Raw genomic sequence first — 18,431 nt, 5'->3', positions numbered from 1 at the left:
TAAAAGTCTTGTCCTCCAAGGACTGTGACCTAACAAGAATTAGTGCAGGCTGTAGATGCCTTGAAACTTGGTTTTGAAATTGATCAGTGGGCCATGCAGGAAGCTGGACTGGCATTCAAAGATGGCTCTTTTTGTTGCACAGTCAGATTGTGGCTGAAGAACACAACTTGTCCTTAGGTCATCATTATTACCAAGGAGCTGCATGCTTTTTTTAAAACTCTCAATACATTGAGGAATGTGTCAATTCCTACTGGAACTGGATTGATGAGCGTGTTGACTGCTAGCATGAAAGGAGCATAATTTTGAACAGTGGTTAAGATGAATAGACTGGTAGTGGTATCACCCTAGAATTATAAACCAACCTATCTGAACCCTTTCTCTCTTTCTCCTATTTAGGAATTAGAGCATATGAACAGCTGGGATTGAAGGCCTTTGGCCATGGGGGCAAAGTGGTGGCTGCTGTCATAATCTCAATACACAACATAGGAGGTAAGGTTTCCCACTTCCCTGTTGTATCAGAAAGGGGAAACAAAGTGGTGTATATTTGCATACATTTGCTTCTGATAGTTGGGGGTGTGTATGAAGTTCAAGGAAGAAGGCTGAGCAAAGGACTGGGGCATTGTGATCTTGACTTCTATAAACTGATGTCGATGACGATTTGTGACCAATATCCAGTGTTCATCCTGAGGATAAGAGTGGGCAATCACATGCCATCTTACTGTTTTCACTGTTCCCCAAAAAAAGAAATTTAGGAGATCCTGACAGCTTTCTCTTTTCACAGCTATGTCCAGTTACTTGTTCATTGTTAAATCTGAACTGCCACTTGTGATCCAAACCTTCTTAGGGCTGACAGCAAACAATGGGTAAGCAAAACTCCTTGCTCTTCTTGCTCTTCAGCAAGAATGACAAAGAAACCTACAGGTAGTTTCTATTGTTTTGGTATTTTTCAAGGTTACGTGGTTAATTAGGCATTGCTGCTATCCTTGGGCATTCTTCATGCTAAGTCTAGGGTTATTTCCAGTTGAAAACTTTCTGGATTTTGACAGTGTCCAGCACAGTTTTAATTATTCACCAAACATGCTTAGCCTGTTCAATGAGTTGATCCATTTATTGTGTTTGCAACATGCACTGAACATAAACTCTCTAAATAGGTTGGATTCACATAATATATCAAGGCACCGGAAAACTGAACAAGATTAATTCTAATCAAGCTTAGCATATTGGATGAATGGTTCTACTATCTGAACTAGTTAAGTGAGTTTTGTGACCTCCAGATCCACGATTATTTCAGGACTTGTCTTGAACTCTTAATGATATTTCCTTATGGCCATTGTGACTTAAAATGAAATTAGAGGTGGAATATATATGAGGATCACGGCTCTTTCCCTCCTTTTTCACTCTGACGCAGCCCATTTTTTTTCCAGAGCTGTTCTAAGGGGTTTCTGAGTTGTATTATGGAAGGAAGCAGCTGGTCTTTTGGGCTATTTTTTCCTTCTATAAATGGATCTTCTGGGGCTTGGTGCCTTATTCACATTCCTCCCCTGATCAAGAGAATTTGGGACCAAGCCACAATGCTCTGTAGCTTGCAGACTTAAACCCCCACTCTCAGAAATGGGATGGGGAAAGGAGATACAGAGATTATTCCCTTGTGGATCATAAACTGTCCCCTGAGTTTCCATTTAGGGGTGGAAAAGAATTTTACCACAAGTTCTGATGAAATGCTATTGGATGTCATCCTGGGCCATATGTTAGTATTAAAATCCACTAACATTTGTCTTTCTCCCCTACAAGTTGACAACCATGCTTGAAAGAAATATGTTGTTGAAAGTTGGGAAGAAAAGGGGGCAATTGTATTTAAAGGAGATTTACATTGTGGGAATATCCATTTAAAAAGTTTGTATCTAAGGTCATTTATGTGTCAAAGGACCAAAGAAGTAGCATTTTTTGTTATTTTAAAAAGGTTACTAAACAATATGTGTTCATGTATTGTGTAAAGTTGGGAAGATGTTTAAAAGAATTCCTACGTTACAAGTGATGACATTTTTGTGTGTACTATTTTAAACTAAAAAAAGTTGTTGAACTGGAATATTGCCATATTACCACAGACAGTAAAGTGGACAGAATTTCTAAAGTAGATTTATACTTGTCAAAATACAGCTATGTGTGATGCTACTTCATTTTTTTTCCAGCTTTAAATCAGATAAATTTGGAAGTGAAGCCGTATTTCAACTTTACCTGTATGTCTTTAAAAAAAATCCCTGTTTTTCATATGGACTGGGGTAAAGATGGAAGAGAAAAAGATCTGAAGGGTAGCCTTCAAACTTAAATTAGGTTATGTCAATACCATTGCACTCCAGTTCTTTGCATGTTAATCTACAGTACTTTAACTGATCTCATAAATGTTTGTCATTAAAAGTTTTGTTATAAATAGCAGAGTATTTATTTATTACAAGCCCTGGAGGACCCCTGGAGTAAAGAGAGGGTGGTTAGAATGGAAGAAAGTTTGAGGAAGAATCTGCCTACCTACAGGAACAGAGAAGAGTTTGTTTCCTTGTAATAAAATACTTGGTTGGGTGCCGCTGCAACAACTCTGCAAGTAACAAAACAAGAAGAGAAATGGCGTAGTGCAAGAGAAGTTTCAAGTCACTTTGGTCATTCACTGCTCACTTGCTTACATATTGTCATGCTTCTGAATAGCTTCTGGATTTCTGGTCAATCCCATGAGGACTAATTGTAAACAGATACAAATTGTGGTCATCAGTAAATAAGTGTTACTTCTACCCCAGCAGTTCCTCTCAAGCATTTCCTAACCTGCAAATGCATGGATCTCAGCTGTAAAAATTCTTAGCAACAGCTGCATTGGCTGGAGAATTTTGGGGATTTGAAGTTCATGTACTTGGTGATTATTTAAGCTGGGAAAAATGGCCTTTTGTTGTCTTTTATATACTCTTGTAGAGTCAATTTGGTGTAGTGGTTAGAGCAACAGGCTAGAAGTCCGGAGACTGAATTCTAGTCCTGCCTTAGGCACAAAACTAGCTGAGTGGCCTTAGACTGGTCACTTTCTCTCAGCCTTAGGAAGGAGACAGTAGCAAACACTTCTGAATAACCTTGCCAAGAAAACTACAGGGACTTGCCCAAGCAGTCTGAGAATTGGACGTAACTGGATGAGAGAAAAGAAAAAATACTCTCTTATCAGTTAATCCTCTATCCTTGATTCTTCTGGACGACAGTCAAGTGTCATCATTGGTAATAATGGCTTAGTGGGGCTGATACCTACGTCTTACCTGTAACAGGTAACATATGTAGAGTTCTTTTTTGAGTTTTTTAAAAACAGGGTAGGTAGCATTTGGCTAGTTATATTTGCTAATTAAAATAAATACAGATTTAAATTTGGGAAGGAAAATGTCAAGTATCCAGATGCAAAACTGTATTCCATGCTTTTCAGTCCATATGAAAAAAGATTTTTTAAAAGGTAAAAGGATAAAAAAAAAGGATGGCACCTGTCAAGAGTCAGTCAGTCAGTCTGTCTGTCTGTCTATAAACACACAGGAGCTCTTCTTTTATTTTTTTGCTACTGTTCACTCTCTGTGTATGAGAGAGAAAAAGAGAGTGAGGTAAACTAATGTTCATGGATTCATCCAACTTTGGTGCTTTATTTTCAGCGAATGGTACATGAATGAGCAAATTTTAATAGTTGTCGTCAGCATTAGTGTCATCCTGCCCTTGGCTCTGATGAAACATTTAGGTAAGTGACAGAAAGTGTTTGTCCTGTGTTCTGCTTGTGCGTGCTTGGATAAATATTGTCTGATCATGTGTATGTACTTTTTTGCGTCACTGCTGGTTTTCTACCTTAAGTTCAAGGCAAGATTATGTCATTTCAGCCTTATAAGTTGAGGGATATACATCAGTGCTACCCCCAACTGTAGGGAATCGGAATTGCTTCCTACGAGGATCTTCTATTGACGCAGATCTTGCAACCTACTGTTGAAGAGAATTATTTGGGGCACAGAAGAATATTAGCAGAAAAGCGATATTCCATAGGGTTCCCCCCTCCCCAGTATGTGCATTGCTAAATTCAATTGCATTGAATTTCCAAATTTGATTTTTGATTGAATTTAAACTGTGAGCTCAAATCTGATACATCTAAATTTATTCAATTCATCTGGGCTGACAGAAGATTGTCACCTGTGTGTGCTTGCATTTTCATCATTTGATTAAATAAATTAATACAATCATAGAATATAAGGGTTAAAAAAGCTCTGGGAAGAGCCTCTAATCCAATCTCTCATTTACACTACTAAATGTAGTAATCCGATACTATGGCATTGAATCGTTCCAGTTTTAATTTAGTTGATCACCTATTGTCGTAAAAGTAATACTAAAAATCAGATTAACTATTCTACACCCAATCAATGATACATTTTATGTCAAAAATAAATGTAAATTGAACGAAGCCCAAGTTGAACACCAATATGTCAAATTGATAAACATATACTAAAAAATATCAATTTTTTTGTTGCTTTGTTATTTCTGTTTTCTAAATTGGAATTTGTTGCATGTAATTGTTAAACATCCTCCAAGGCTGAACTCTACACGGTTTCTCCCAAATTTTTCATATAGTATAGATGTTGAATTTCAGAAGGCCATTGCATCAATTTAGAATTAAGGATGCTGTCCAAGTTGTATTATTTTTTAAGAGCAGATATATCTAATTAATGGTGGCTTTCTTTTCCATGTTTAGCTTTCTTTGTTGTAAAATCTTTTGAGAGGCTTTTTATCAAAATCCTGTATATAAGATCAATGCAATTCCTTTGTTCTCTTCCTTCTTTTCACAGGTTATCTTGGTTATACCAGTGGACTCTCACTCACCTGCATGTGTTTCTTTCTCACCTCGGTGAGTTACATAACTCCCAGAAACTCTGGCTTCTCCCAGAAAGAAAAAGCGCCAGATTTAAATAGGAAATAATTGTTCCAATCTTTTAAGAGGTTTTCAGTCAGAATAGAGCTGGAAAGGACCTTGGAGGTCTTATAGACTAACCCCCTGCTCAAACAAGAGATACTAGTCTATACCATTTCAGACAAATCACAGCCCAGTCTTTTCTTTAAAACTTCCAGTGATGAAGCCCCTACAACTTCTGAAGGCAAGGTGTCCCGCTGTTTAATTATCCTCGCTGTCGTGAAGTTTCTCCTAAAATTCCAGCTTGCTTCTCTCCTTGATTAGTTTCCATCCACTGTTTCTTGCCTTGCCTTCTGGTGCTTTGGAAAAGGCACGGTTTGGAAAAGGTGTACAATTGCTGCTTTTTTTGGTGCTTTGTCTCATCCACTCCTTCCTGATGCTCACCCTCCTTTTCCCATTCCTTCCACAAAGGTAATTTACAAGAAATTCCAGATCCCTTGTCCCTTCAATGATACTGTGGTGGTCAATAGCACCATGGAATCCAGCCATGATACCTGTAGTGCTGAAACCTTTCCTCTCAATTCTCAGGTTAGTATGAAAGTATCTGAAACTAGTGAAATCGAACACGTTAAAGAGTATTGATGGAGCAGGGAGATGCAGTTTTGGCTATATGAGGCCTGCAGAATCTGCTGGTGCAAGTGAATTAATGGACTTTTGTCTGCTACTGTGTTCTAATCACATAGTACGTTTTGTGCCTGAAAGCCTACTTGAAGCTCAGTCTTTATGGGCATCTTGATCTTTATAGCACATTGCTTCTCCCCCCCCCCCCCCTTTCTTTTATTGAAGTATATCTAGCACTAAGGTCACTGGGATTTGGGTGGGGGGGCAATAGGATCCCCAGATTATTCCTAGTAATTGTACCTAGAATTACAGATTTTCTTTGAGAAGGGGAACAATATTCTACAAGTATAAAATTCTTTGGTAACTTTTGGAGAAGCTCTTTAGGCTATACCCAGATTTTTCAGGATTACATGTAGCTTTGAGATCTCAGGTTGTGTACTTATATAACAAATTAGGAAGTAACTGTGAAGTTGATAGGGGTAGGAAAAGCAATTGATAAGTTGGAATTTTTTTGTTCCCATTTTTCCTGTAAAATATATATACTGTAATGTATTTATAATTCAGTGAAAATTACAATATACATTTATACAAAACACCCTGCTTTTTAATTTTAGTAATGAGATTTCCAGTAAAATAGTCCTACTGCTGTTCTCTGTATTTACTCACAACAACTGTAATATATGAACGAGGAAGAGCAATCTAAAAATTCTGAGTTTTAGACCTTCTGCTTAGAACAAAAACTGAACTGTTTTTCCTTTTCTTTCTAGACTGCATACGCAATCCCCATCTTGGCATTTGCCTTTGTTTGCCATCCAGAAGTGCTTCCTATTTACACCGAGCTGCGCAGGTGAGAAAAGTTGACAGCATCAATGGAAAGGTTCTGAATTTTCTAAAAGAATATATGGAATAGTAGAAGGACAACATGCAAAATAATTTAACTTTGTGGAGAAAAAAGTGCTAAAAATAGATTCACTTAGTCTTGTTCCCAATGAAAACTGGGAAGGGCAGTGCTGTATGCAGAAGAAACAGACATGGTTAGCAGCATTCAACACTATTCCTAGTTTTCCAGTGTTATACCTTCCAGGTTTGTGATCTACGGTCTGTTATCCCTAATCAGTTCTGTTAGGGATTATGGGAATTATTCATACAGCAGATGTGGGGATAATACAGATGTGGAAAAAAGCTCAAATGAAATACTTTTCTTTGGGACCCTTTCAATTATGGTGGGAGAACAGGAAGATAGAATGGAAGAAACATAGGAGAGCAAAATCCATCTTTTTATGCTTGGGAGGTTATTAAGGGCTAATGCTTTCGCACCCAGAGTTTGACATCATCACAGAAAGTCCCACACCTCTGTTTCAGTCATTTTATGGGTAGTCATGACTTTGTGGGGAGAGTCATGAATCTCTGAGAAAGATAGCCCTGATCCCTGACTGATTGTGCTCGGACACTAGCATTTGACGAAATGAAACAAAACTGTTCAGAATGTGGGGTTTTTGTATAACATTTACCAAAATTAGTCTCTTACACTAAAAAATAAAATAAAATTAAAACTACTGTGGTCTTTGTCAGGTAAGCTGCAGCTTCATTCCTCACATGTAGTTTGTTGCTGAGAGATGCAGCAGGACCTGAAAAATGCAGAGTTATGGCCAGATGGACCAAGCTCAAGGTTGTGAAATGCAGATCAGAAACAGGCCAGCAAAGTATGCACTGGCAAAAGAAAGGGTAATAAAATGGAGGCCATTCCCCCCTGCTCTTTCAGGGTAAATGTACATAACCTGCAATAACTATTGGAGGATTTCCAAACAGTGAAGTCTTAAATGCTATCAGAAAAGAAAGCATGGCAAAGTCTAGATGAGATACAGCTATTGAACGCTGTCGTTAGGACCTTCCTTTCCTCCCTGGCTGAATTCCAAGAACAAGCAGAAGGATTGTTAATTGACTTGTAGATTGTGTGTTGTGTGTTCACTGAAACACTGATGTGAAGGGCAATTCTAGCAGGCAGTTTGGATGGCCAAACATCACAGTTGGGGAGAAGATGAAGGACTTGCTTAGAAGAAGCTGAAGAGGCATTGTTCCCTGCAGAAAATAAAGCCTATGGTTTGCAGTCTGGTAAACCATCTTTGATTCTGGAACAATAATCTAGATTTCTGAATTTCAGTATAGTACCAGGTAGAATGCAGGTTTTGGAATGGAGTAGAAACATGTAGCGTGGCCTTTTAGGTTCCTGCAAGGCCTCTCTTTGGAAGGAGGCCCTCATGGGAAGACACTTGAGGACTTGGTAGGTTTCAGCAGCAAAGATTAAAAGCCCAAACTTCTGATTTGGTCTACCAACTCACTTATCCCATTCTGTTAAGGAATTGGAGTCCTAATTAAGTTTTAATGAGGTCTGAAATTTGTGTCTTGCTTAGGCCTTCAAAGCGTCGAATGCAGAATGTAGCCAATGTCTCCATCCTGGCCATGTTTTCCATGTATCTGCTGACAGCTATCTTTGGTTACCTCACCTTTTATGGTAAGGGACAGTTCCTCTCAGGAAGTACTATTGGGGGTGCCACTTAATTCTCTTTTATACACAGGAAAGGAAGAATTTCCCTCTTTGGTTGACCTCCATGGCTACAAGAGGTATGATGCTTAATCGTTACATGTTTTTGATTGTAGTCCTTCCTTTTATATATTCAGAAGACAGTCTAGAAATAATAGAGGCAAAGCATAAGCATAAATCAATAATATATAATTAATATCTCTTCTGATTAAAACCTATAATAAAACAGGGGATTTCTTAAAATTTCCATGGAAATCATGGAAGGAAAAAATATCTGCTACCTTTGTGCTTCACCTTTCTTTAAGAAGCAAAAATATTGTAAATGGATCTTCTCCCTTCTCCAGGGATGGGAGATATTTCTCAGCTGGCTTCACAGTGCTCATTCTCATCACATTTGAGAGAAGAAATGAATTCCCATTTGGATTGGTTGAGCCGGGTATTTTAGAACAGCTATCCTTAATGGACTACTCTTCCCCAATAGGAACATACTTGGAAAGAAGAGGAACATTTCAGAAGTCTATTTTCAGAAGTCACACCCCTGTAGAGATGTGAATGCTTCTTTTTATATTGGATAAGCAAAATAGTTTTGTATGTTATGGCCACCTCAATTGGCATCTTCTTTTTCTGTGCAAAAGCTAAAATAAGAGGAGTGTATATGCCATGGGTTTTTGAAAAAAACACATGCAAGCAATAGGATAAAAATACCCTCTTAAGAATGTGTATACATCATAGCTGTCAGATCCAGTGGCAACATGACCTGCTTCTAGCCTGTTTCTAAGACATTTCTTGTTCTGATTGTTTCCCATGCAGTTCCATCTTTGGACTAAAGGCAGCACACAGGCTGGAGGACACACAGAGGATGTTTCTATTTGAACCATTTGTTATTTTACCAATGAAAAATATATAGTCCTTTTAAAGGAAGACAAGAAAGATACTGCAAATCATTCGCATCCACATCTCACAGACTTTGCAGTGAGATGTTCTTGAGCATTCAGTGAAGTGTTCTCCAACTAAAAATACACACTTCTGAACCTTGTGTAACAAGAGCAGTAGTTGTGTTTTTTAAAGCTTGTACCAAGAAAATTTACATTTAAAACACTTCGTCTCTGGGGAATTAATACAACAAAGAACATCAATTTAAAACAGGACATTTGGATTTTAAACATGTTTTTAAGCATAAATGAAGAACAAGTAGGGGGAAGTCCATATACAGCTACCATATATTAAGGCAATTGAAATTCTAAACCATTTATACATTTTATCAATATCTCTTTAATACAGTGAAATCCCTGAAACAGGCCAAGCTTGCATTGATTTGCAAAGGGTAACAACTACATGATCTTAGTGAAGAAATAAAAGATCAGAGAAGAGCTACAGTGCAAGAGCTATGGTGGAAGTTGTGTTTGCAATTCTTGTAAAGATTCCATAATTCCAGAGCCTCATCTGGAAGGTCTAGTGTCTGAAAATATTCTCTTAAATACCAGGGTTATATATAAAAATTACAAGACAGTTAAAGACTGGGAGTTTTGTTCCCTTTTCTTTTTTTCAAAATCTTAAAAAAGAGAGCTGCCTTTTAATGGTCATAAGTAATATGGAGGCTGGGGCAGATGGCCACAAAGAGAACGGGGTTGCATTTCATATGTCAGCAAGACTGAATTTGGAGAATTTCTTTCTCTGCTTATTTGTTGTGCTGTGACTACATACTTCAGAGTTGACATGAAAATTTTGTTCTGTTCCTCACCTCAAAAGAATGGGAGAAGGAACTTTCAGTAGCCTGATCCAAAGGGGATTCCGTAGACACCCCTCCAAAAGAAATTAAGGGAACATTTGTAGCTTTGAGGCCACAAGGTTTCCACTTCTGTTCTACAGCCTCCACCTTTCTGATATCTAAGTGCCTTCCTTCTGTTTTTTTGCCAGGAAATGTTGAAGCAGAGATGTTGCATACCTACATCAGAGTTGACCCTCTAGACAAGCTTATCCTTTGTGTGCGATTGGCTGTACTCCTAGCGGTGACCCTCACTGTGCCAGTGGTTCTGTTCCCGGTAAGATCTTTCTCTCCCATTGTAGCTTAATAATTTACCATCACCCCTCCTTAATCCTAGGCCTGTGTGATTGCTCTCTTTTCTGGGTCAAGTTTGGAGTTGGCAAATTTAAGCCACTCATAATGGGAATGGGTCCATGGAAAGAACTTGGCATGTACCTTTATATTAAGGTGTATTATGCCTAAATTTGTGGGGCACAATACTATAAATATTCTTGCCATGTTTTCTCCTGCTCCATTTTCATCCTATTTCTGCATTGTACTCTTATTGTAATTAACGGCCTTTCCTCTTACTCTGAGACATAAGTCGCCAAAAGGCAGAAAGACGAATAGTAAAAAGCAAACAACCATTGCAGTTTCTTAGAATGATACAAGCAACTTCATGTAAAATATTTCCATAATGATTGCAAAATAGGCTAATTTGTTATCTGCAATAAGAAATGTGAATGGAGAAGAAGTAATGAAACTTCACCAACTTAACTATGCTTCCTCTGAAGTGCCATAAGTTTAGAAAAGCGGTTAAGCAGGAATGTTTTCAGATAACAAACTGCACCACCAACTAAGAAACCACATTTTAGCCTAGCCTGTGAACTCAAGTTATCTGATTTGTAGTCAAGCACAGAAAATTAATATTGATAGTCCTTGCTTAGTGACTCCCTCGTACAACAACTGTTTGTAATTACCACCGAATGAAAAAATAACTTTGCTGAAGTAAGATCCTAAGCATAGTCAGTTTCAATTAGAAACCACTTCGTTTAATGACTGATTTTCCAATCCCAACTGTAGTCACTAAATGAGGATTACCTGTAATTGAGTAAACTATGATTCAATTAATCACGAATAAAGGATGTTGTGTGAACTGAATAGTATGCTTCAATCTCTAACTAGACAATTATTTATATGCCCTTACGTAAAGCAGGTATCTCTCTACATAAACCTCTTTGCTAAAGCCACCCTGTATTCCTAGATCCGCAGAGCCATCCAGCAGTTGCTATTCCCCAAGAAAGATTTCAGTTGGATCCGTCACGTCGTCATTGCCTTCTGCCTGCTTTTCATTGTCAACCTCCTTGTCATTTTTGTGCCAAACATCAAGGATATTTTTGGAGTCATTGGTAAGTATGGGACACTTTTCTACCTAGGTGAGATTTAAATTTGGTGGGCGGTTGGACTAGATGATCTCCAAGGTCCCTTCCAAATCTGTTCTTCTGTTGTTCTAGGGACCCAGTAACTGCAATCAGTTCAATAGGAAAAAGTATCTATCAATAGATAGAGAAGTAAAATAAGAATTCATTCAGACCACAAGGTGGCGCAGAACTGCTACCAACAAACTATCTCGCTTTTATAAGAGATCAGCAGGGAGGAAACTCTGAACTTTTGGTTCAAACTGACAGAAAAGACAACATGCCTTTAAACTGTGTACATATAAAACAATGATTGAGCCTTTTGTAGTTCTAACTAGGCCTTTATTTTATTTCCAGCCAAGAAATAGATCCGTGCATCAGATCTTTCCATTTCTGATTCAATTTATTTGATTTACAGTTCGATTCCATTTTAATTTATGATTTCTATTTTTATTTTATGAAAGTTCCAAGGGTGAATTGGGTAGTGAAGAAGAATGATCTTTGCTTTCTCCTCTCCATTGTGGACCATTGTTTCTTGGTTGTCTTCCTTGCCCCAAGGAGCTACCTGCAGTCTCCCAAAACAATAATCCCAAATTCTCCTGGAGAAGGAGGGAAAGGGGAAAATTTGCCAAATCCCATAAAACTAGGGAAAGATATGTATTGGGTGTATCTGAGCCAATCTGGTATTAGGGCTGGGAGGGAAGCTGTCGCGGTGTAAATGCTGGGTGGTTATTCATAACATCTGGGTACATTTTTCCTCAGGAGCCACATCAGCCCCCAGTCTCATCTTCATCCTTCCTAGCATTTTCTACATCCGAATTATCCCCAATGAAAAAGAACCACTACGATCAAGACCCAAAATCCAGGTATTGGCTATTGGCAAGCAGTTGGGCAGGGGGCTGTGCAACATGGGAGTTCTTCTAGAGAATTGGGCAAAGGCTTCCTTAAAGGCTCAGTGCAAAAGGGTTGGAGCTTATTAGGGAATGTGGCTTTCTGTCCAGGCTCCTTTGATTTTTCTCAATCTTTATAATCACTGCAACAAGATGAGGTGGTATTTTTGCACCCAGAATTACTGTGAAACAATGTTTGTGGAGAAGCGTTTTGGAAGCTAAGGCTGTTGAACCCAAGGTGATTGGGAAATTGCTGGACAGATAGGTTAAGGCATGTTTTCTTAGAGATTTTGTTTGGGTTGCTGAGGGCTGGGGGGCGGTCCTCTTGTTCCCTCCTGAAAATTCTGTGAAAAAAAAGAGAAGATTGTTATGAGGAATTGTGGTTCATGAATCTCTTTCTCCCTTCACAGGCTGCCTGTTTTGCTGCCCTTGGTTTCATTTTCATGGTGATGAGCCTCACTTTTATCATCGTTGACTGGGTAACCACAGGGAAGAGCTCTGGAGTGAATCACTAGCGAAGCCCACTCCTGACCCCAAGAGACCAGGTGGTTCTAACTAGGGAGACCATTCAGTGCCAGAGAAACAGCGATGCCTTTTGCTGTTTTATCCTCACGCATCCTGGAGACACCATAATTACCTGTCCATCACTTTGGAGAAGTGTTGGAAGCCCCCACCCCCTTGGTGCTATGACAATGCAGAATAATTTAGAACATCTCCGGGCCTTCGCTACAGTCCTTCTAAGATCTAGGCCTCTAAATCAGAGCCTCTGAATAAGCTCCCTTCATTTGCTGGCTCCTATGGTAGCAGCATTATTTTTCTGGCCTTCACTTTTTTGGTTCTCCCTGGCGACATTGTGCCATCCCCAACAATTGCATGTCTTAGCAAAACCACGTGGGGTTTGGTTTGGGTCTTCTTTGCCCAGGATTATCGTGTTGCTTCTCAACAAGGCTTACTTTGGCTCCCCCCACCACCACCATTCTCCTCTTCCTCCTTCACCTCCACTGTTAATGGAAGGAATTTCAGGCTGGTTTGTCCTAATTTGTCACTGTACCAAATGGTGCCTTGATGTCTCAACAGTTGTGACTCCTTATCCTTGTTATCCAAAATGAAAGAGGGTGGGGGATGGTTGCTATGGAGGCATAGTGTCTGATGCCATTCAGTCTCCTGCCTGATGTCACTTAAGACCGCAGCAATGAAACCAACTGACAGCGAAGGAAATGCCATGCCTGGATGGTGCGATCAAAGCAACGGACAATCTAATTTATTTGCTCTTATTTAATTTCAACCTGGCTACCAGACCAAAGAATATCAATAACATAGCCATCCTAATGCCTATTTGATCCATGCCATGATTCCAGGTTTTTCTGACATAGATGAGGTCTGGGAATCAAGGGAGGAAGGAGAACTAAGGACCCTGGAATCCTGGAAATCTCCCACCTAAGGAGGCAGAGCAGAATGGCTCATGTCGGTACAGCAGGAGACTTAAGGGCCGCTTGCTAGTGGGAGGGGAATGCAACAGCCTCAAATTGTGGAAGAATGTTGTTTGCTGTCTCCTGTCTCTGAATGATGCTACGTTTTTTTTTCCCCCTGAGGCTATCCAGAAAAGTTAATTCTACATACACTACAACACCATCTGGTGGTTTCCCATTGGTGCATCTCCCTAGACCCCAGGGATTAAATTTCTAAGTGCTGCATCCGAGTTTAGGATTCCATTTCTGAAGCATCTGAATGTGAATCTGCTCTTACTGGCTCGGTTAACTTCAAATGGTGCTGAGAAAGCAAAATGATAAGAGCCTTGATTGAAAATTGTTGAAATGACACTAGGAAAAAAATATACTAACAGAGAGGAGGCTGTACAGGTAGTCCTCAATTTACAACCACAACTGAGCCCCAAATTTATGTTGCTAAGTTAGTTTTGCCCCATTTTATGACCTTTCTTGCCACATTTGTTCAGTGAATCACTGCAGTTGTTAAATTACTAGCACAATGGTTAAGTGAATCTGGTTTCCACATTGAGTGCTTGTACAGAACATTGCAAAAGATGATCACATGACCCTGGCACACTGCAACAATGATAAATGTAAGTCAGTTGTCAAGTATCCAAATGTAGATCATGTGATCATGGGGTAGCCGCAGCTTTCTTAAGTGTGAAAAATGGTCATAAGGCTCTTTGTTCAGTGCTGTTTTAACTTCAAATGTTCACTAAGTGAACTGTTGTAAGCTGAGCACTACCTGTATTTGCACAACATACTTAACCAGGCCAATTATAAATCTGATGGCTGAATTTGCATAAAATGCTGTACATGACTAGTTTTTTGTGGTTTTACTATGTTGCATAAACCCACCTAGTTAGTTTAGGGCTCACTGTATATGTGAAAATGAGTTAACTGACAAAATTAATTCAGTGACCAATTAAAGCGATATACAAGCCAGCAAGGCATTCTTAGATATTTTTCCCCTTTGGAACTGACACACCAGATTTATTTTTCCCCAACATGATGTCTTAAATCTCCAGTATTTTTCCCTTGTAATTACAGCTTTTTTCAGTTTAGAGATACTGAAGTGGAAGTGAGAGAACATTGGTGGGTTAGTTTTGCTAATCATGGATCATCTTTCATCTGCCTGAACAGGTGTAGTTTTGTTATGTGCAATGAAACTATTAAGGAATTTAACAAGTAATATGTGTCTGTATTTCTACTCATATCTTCATAGTAACTGACATGAATCTTTTACATTGCACTTTTCAGAATTTTTAAAAATATTCTCTCTCTCCCTCCTTCCCACCAAAATAGCACTTACATGTAAAGATAGTTTAACAAAACAAAATACTGCTATTCCAGCAGAATATGCCACTTTATTTTTGTATTTTGAGACGCTAATGTGTAATTCATCTTTTTGTGTCATTGAATTAGTCACATTAAAAGGTATCATAGTCAAAACTTTTGAAAGTTTTAAAAAGCTTTCAAGTTGAAAGTTGATACTTTCATGTGAATCGTTAGTCCTGTAATTCCAAAGATTAAACAAACGTCCCCTGCATTATGGATTTCATTGCGATTTTGCATGTCCCTTAACAATGAACGAGTGGAAACTAAATCTTTTGGTAGGAAGGTTGTAAGCCCAGCCTGACAAAGACAATCTCTGTTTCATTATTCATCTTTTTTTTCATCTCTAGTTATTTGGTATCTTTCTGTGTTTTGTTCCCTTTTCATTTAGCTTTTCCTTATACAGAAATATCAGAAATTATTCTTTATTTTAGGTGTACATCTCATCAAGTGTTAATACCTTGTAGCAATGCCTGATTTCTAATTGCTTGCTCACACTTAAAGGTTATCTTTTTAAATGCACTTACATGACATATCTGATAAAAACTATGTAATGAAAGAAAGCCTGTTAGATTTAAGAGAGTTTGTTCCATTGTCAGAACTCTCAGGAATGCTTCTCTTTTTATAGAAATTATCTTGTAATCTGAACCTTTGGCTTGGGTCATAGCCTCTGAAGCAGAAAACAAATTTGATCTGCCATCTGCACAAGACCCTTAATCTTGACTCTATTATACCATAAATACCTCAGTGTGATTTTGAAAATGAAAGAGAATGGAAGGGTTCCTCTGACTACCCTATCTCTAGTTTATGTAATCAGTTCTGCATTATCTACATTTATTCTTCAGATTTTTTTAAAGCTTTTATTTGCTGCTTCTTTTTATTTATCTCTACTTTTAAAAAAACTGTTAGGGATTCAATATTTTCTTTCTATTGAGAAGGTGAGATTCTGGAGGAAATTGTCATACTTTGTTAGGTCATACTTTCTAATATATGCAAATCTTATGATAATGACCAGAATATTCTACTGAATTTTCATGGGGTATTACAAAGTAAGCCCCATATTTGGTACATTTATTTTCTGCTACATATCTGGTAATATACATTGAACTTTGAAATGCTAAACAGATTCATTACTTGGACTGGTATTTCATTAGTCCTTCCCAGTTGTGGAATAGACTTCATCTTTAGAATAAGCACAATGTCAAAATCTGTTTCTGAACACAGGGCAAAGGAAGGTAGAAGAATTCTGAAGTAGATAGTGGCTTGTACAACATAGAATGCAACACTCAAAGTTTTGCATAAAGAGGGATGTCCTTTGCTGAACCTGATCGTCCTATTGCTGCTCATAATTTATTAGATTTGGAGGAGGAACAACTTCACACAACATGATCCACCTATGCTTCCTCAAAACCAATGCCACTGATTGTTATGCTGCTCCCATTTAATGGGTAAATGCCTGGGCTTTTTGCTCTTCTTGGCTTACTAACTTTGAATTCACAAGCTGACTATAAGGTGGTCAGATGCAAAACAGGTCCTAATAGCATGTAAAAGAGAAATTCACGAGAAAAGAATAGTTGCTGACACTCCCTCTTCAGTGCAGCTATTGAGCTATTGGAATTTCAAACTTTTTTGCAGCCAGCTGCTTGCACTATATGCATGCTTGTAAGCATCTGATGAGAAACTGAGGTCATGTCCTCACTAATGACTTGAAGCATGCTTATAGCAACACCAAACTACAGTGATGGAAGGCCTGTTAGGGAACAATAATGGTTGGATAATTCTAGTAGGCGTTTGCTAGTGGGGGAATGGTGGCTTAGCAACTGCAGCCTTTTCTTCCTACCCCAGTAATTCAAAGCAGTGGGAATGCAAGGTGGAATATCTGAATAGCAGCATTCACAATTGAGCTCCTGGTTTGGAAACCTGATACTTTCTGGGAGAGTTTGGCTCTCCGCTGACCTGTGTAAATCCACACCATTTCTTATCCAAATGGAATATGTATCTCACTGCAACACTTCTACTCCACTAGGATCTGGATGGCCTCAGCTTTTTTACTTCTTTATATTTTCATTAAATGGGGCTGGCTTTCTGCTTGGAATAATAATGGGATCCAGATTTAAGGGAGGAGGGAACACATTCAAAATGTGAACTTGATGCAAGGACACAGTATTTGTATAATTTTGGTATTCAATAAAGAACTGTTGACCTTGTACTGTGTATTCAGTTTTTTTTTTAATTATTTAAAATAAACTTCCTTACCCGACTTGGACATGATGGTTTTGCTCATTTATGAGAAAACATAATCCTTTCTATTGAGATACCTGCTATAAGTAATCCTTGTTTAGCAACCCTAATGGGACTCAGCAATTCAGTTCTTAAGCAAAATGGTTGCTTGAGAAATCATAGTTGTGCTTGTGATCTTACTATAGCTTTCCTTTGCTTCACAAACTTGGAAGTGTCGTAAACGTGAGGATTTTTCATCATCATAGTTGTGAATGATTGTTAAATGAGTCACTAAATGAGCAATAACTATAGAAATGTTTTAAAAAGGAGAGACTCAAATTCAGTTGTATCTTCTGGATTTTGTGTTCTTGACATATTCCACATCACTGCCAAGTTCAGCACAGGTCTCATTTGGTTTGTTGTGATTAACAACAAAGCCATCTTTGGTGCCATTAATAGTTTAATCTGGAAAGTCTCCTTTTATTAACTGTGACACCACTCGGTATTATGTGTCACTGGAATTGTTATTTTAGAGAACAGAAAAAAAAAAGTCCAAGATGAAATACTTTTCCCAGGAATTATTTTAGTTCTATCTTTGTAACCGTATTTCTGTCCTACTTTACCTAATGTCCTTACTTGATTATCTTGGAGATTTGCTACATTGGCATACAATTTTTAAACTAAAATTTCAATCCTAATGTTGTGAAGCCCTCAGACAGGTTCCACCCAGCTCTCCTGAAGGATTTCTTCATACTCCCTACAATACACAAAACATCCAATTCCTGAGAAAGTCTGGAATCAATTCTATTAGGTCTGTGGACAATTATGTCCCCGCATACACTTCTTTTCACGCCTGCCTCTTTTTCTTGCTGCTCAGGTGTCTCCAACTTCCAAGGCTACACAAATGGGAACTGGGCTGCACAAGTGGCCGGTGAGTGAGAGAAGCTTCATCTACATCATGTGCAAAACCATTCCCCCACCCGCACTCTGGTCTGCGAAAGACAATTTTTCTTCCAAACCTATCCCTAGTGCTAGAAAGGTTGGGGAATACTGCATTAGATGATGGTGATGATACACCATACTTAGAATCACGGAGTCTGCAAGAAAACACGGTTGAAACTTCAGTGTGAGAATCTTAAGGAGAGTGGTATCCCTTACGATGATTCCCAGGCTCATCCCATGGAAAGAGTTGATTCCTCTCTTCCTCACTCCCCTCCTCCCTTATCCCAGATTCTAAGATCCTTTTGCAGACGAGGTGGCTTGCATCCATGATTCTC

At 38.6% G+C, this 18,431-nt stretch overlaps 1 protein-coding gene across 7 annotated transcripts in view; it reads left to right on the top strand.

Annotated features, from left to right (window-relative positions):
* SLC38A5 (solute carrier family 38 member 5) overlaps positions 1–17,141 on the top strand; it is a 38,777-nt gene extending 21,636 nt beyond the window's left edge. For all 7 annotated transcript variants that reach the window (XM_087925641.1, XM_026711302.2, XM_087925642.1 and 4 more), the window contains 11 exons: positions 397–489; positions 782–863; positions 3,663–3,745; positions 4,836–4,894; positions 5,369–5,485; positions 6,286–6,365; positions 7,930–8,030; positions 9,978–10,102; positions 11,069–11,213; positions 11,985–12,088; positions 12,523–17,141. In XM_087925641.1, coding sequence (XP_087781767.1) covers positions 397–489; positions 782–863; positions 3,663–3,745; positions 4,836–4,894; positions 5,369–5,485; positions 6,286–6,365; positions 7,930–8,030; positions 9,978–10,102; positions 11,069–11,213; positions 11,985–12,088; positions 12,523–12,627 — 1,094 coding nt within the window. In that variant the 3' untranslated portion in view covers positions 12,628–17,141. The remainder of the gene's footprint in view (positions 1–396; positions 490–781; positions 864–3,662; positions 3,746–4,835; positions 4,895–5,368; positions 5,486–6,285; positions 6,366–7,929; positions 8,031–9,977; positions 10,103–11,068; positions 11,214–11,984; positions 12,089–12,522) is intronic.
* Positions 17,142–18,431: the final 1,290 nt, after the last annotated feature.

The sequence above is a fragment of the Pseudonaja textilis genome, chromosome 2 (assembly GCF_049901715.1).
Source record: "Pseudonaja textilis isolate UNSWEBS1 chromosome 2, rPseTex1.2, whole genome shotgun sequence".
In the NCBI taxonomy this organism is placed as follows: Eukaryota; Metazoa; Chordata; class Lepidosauria; order Squamata; family Elapidae; genus Pseudonaja; species Pseudonaja textilis.
This window is presented reverse-complemented; position numbering and strand designations above follow the sequence as displayed.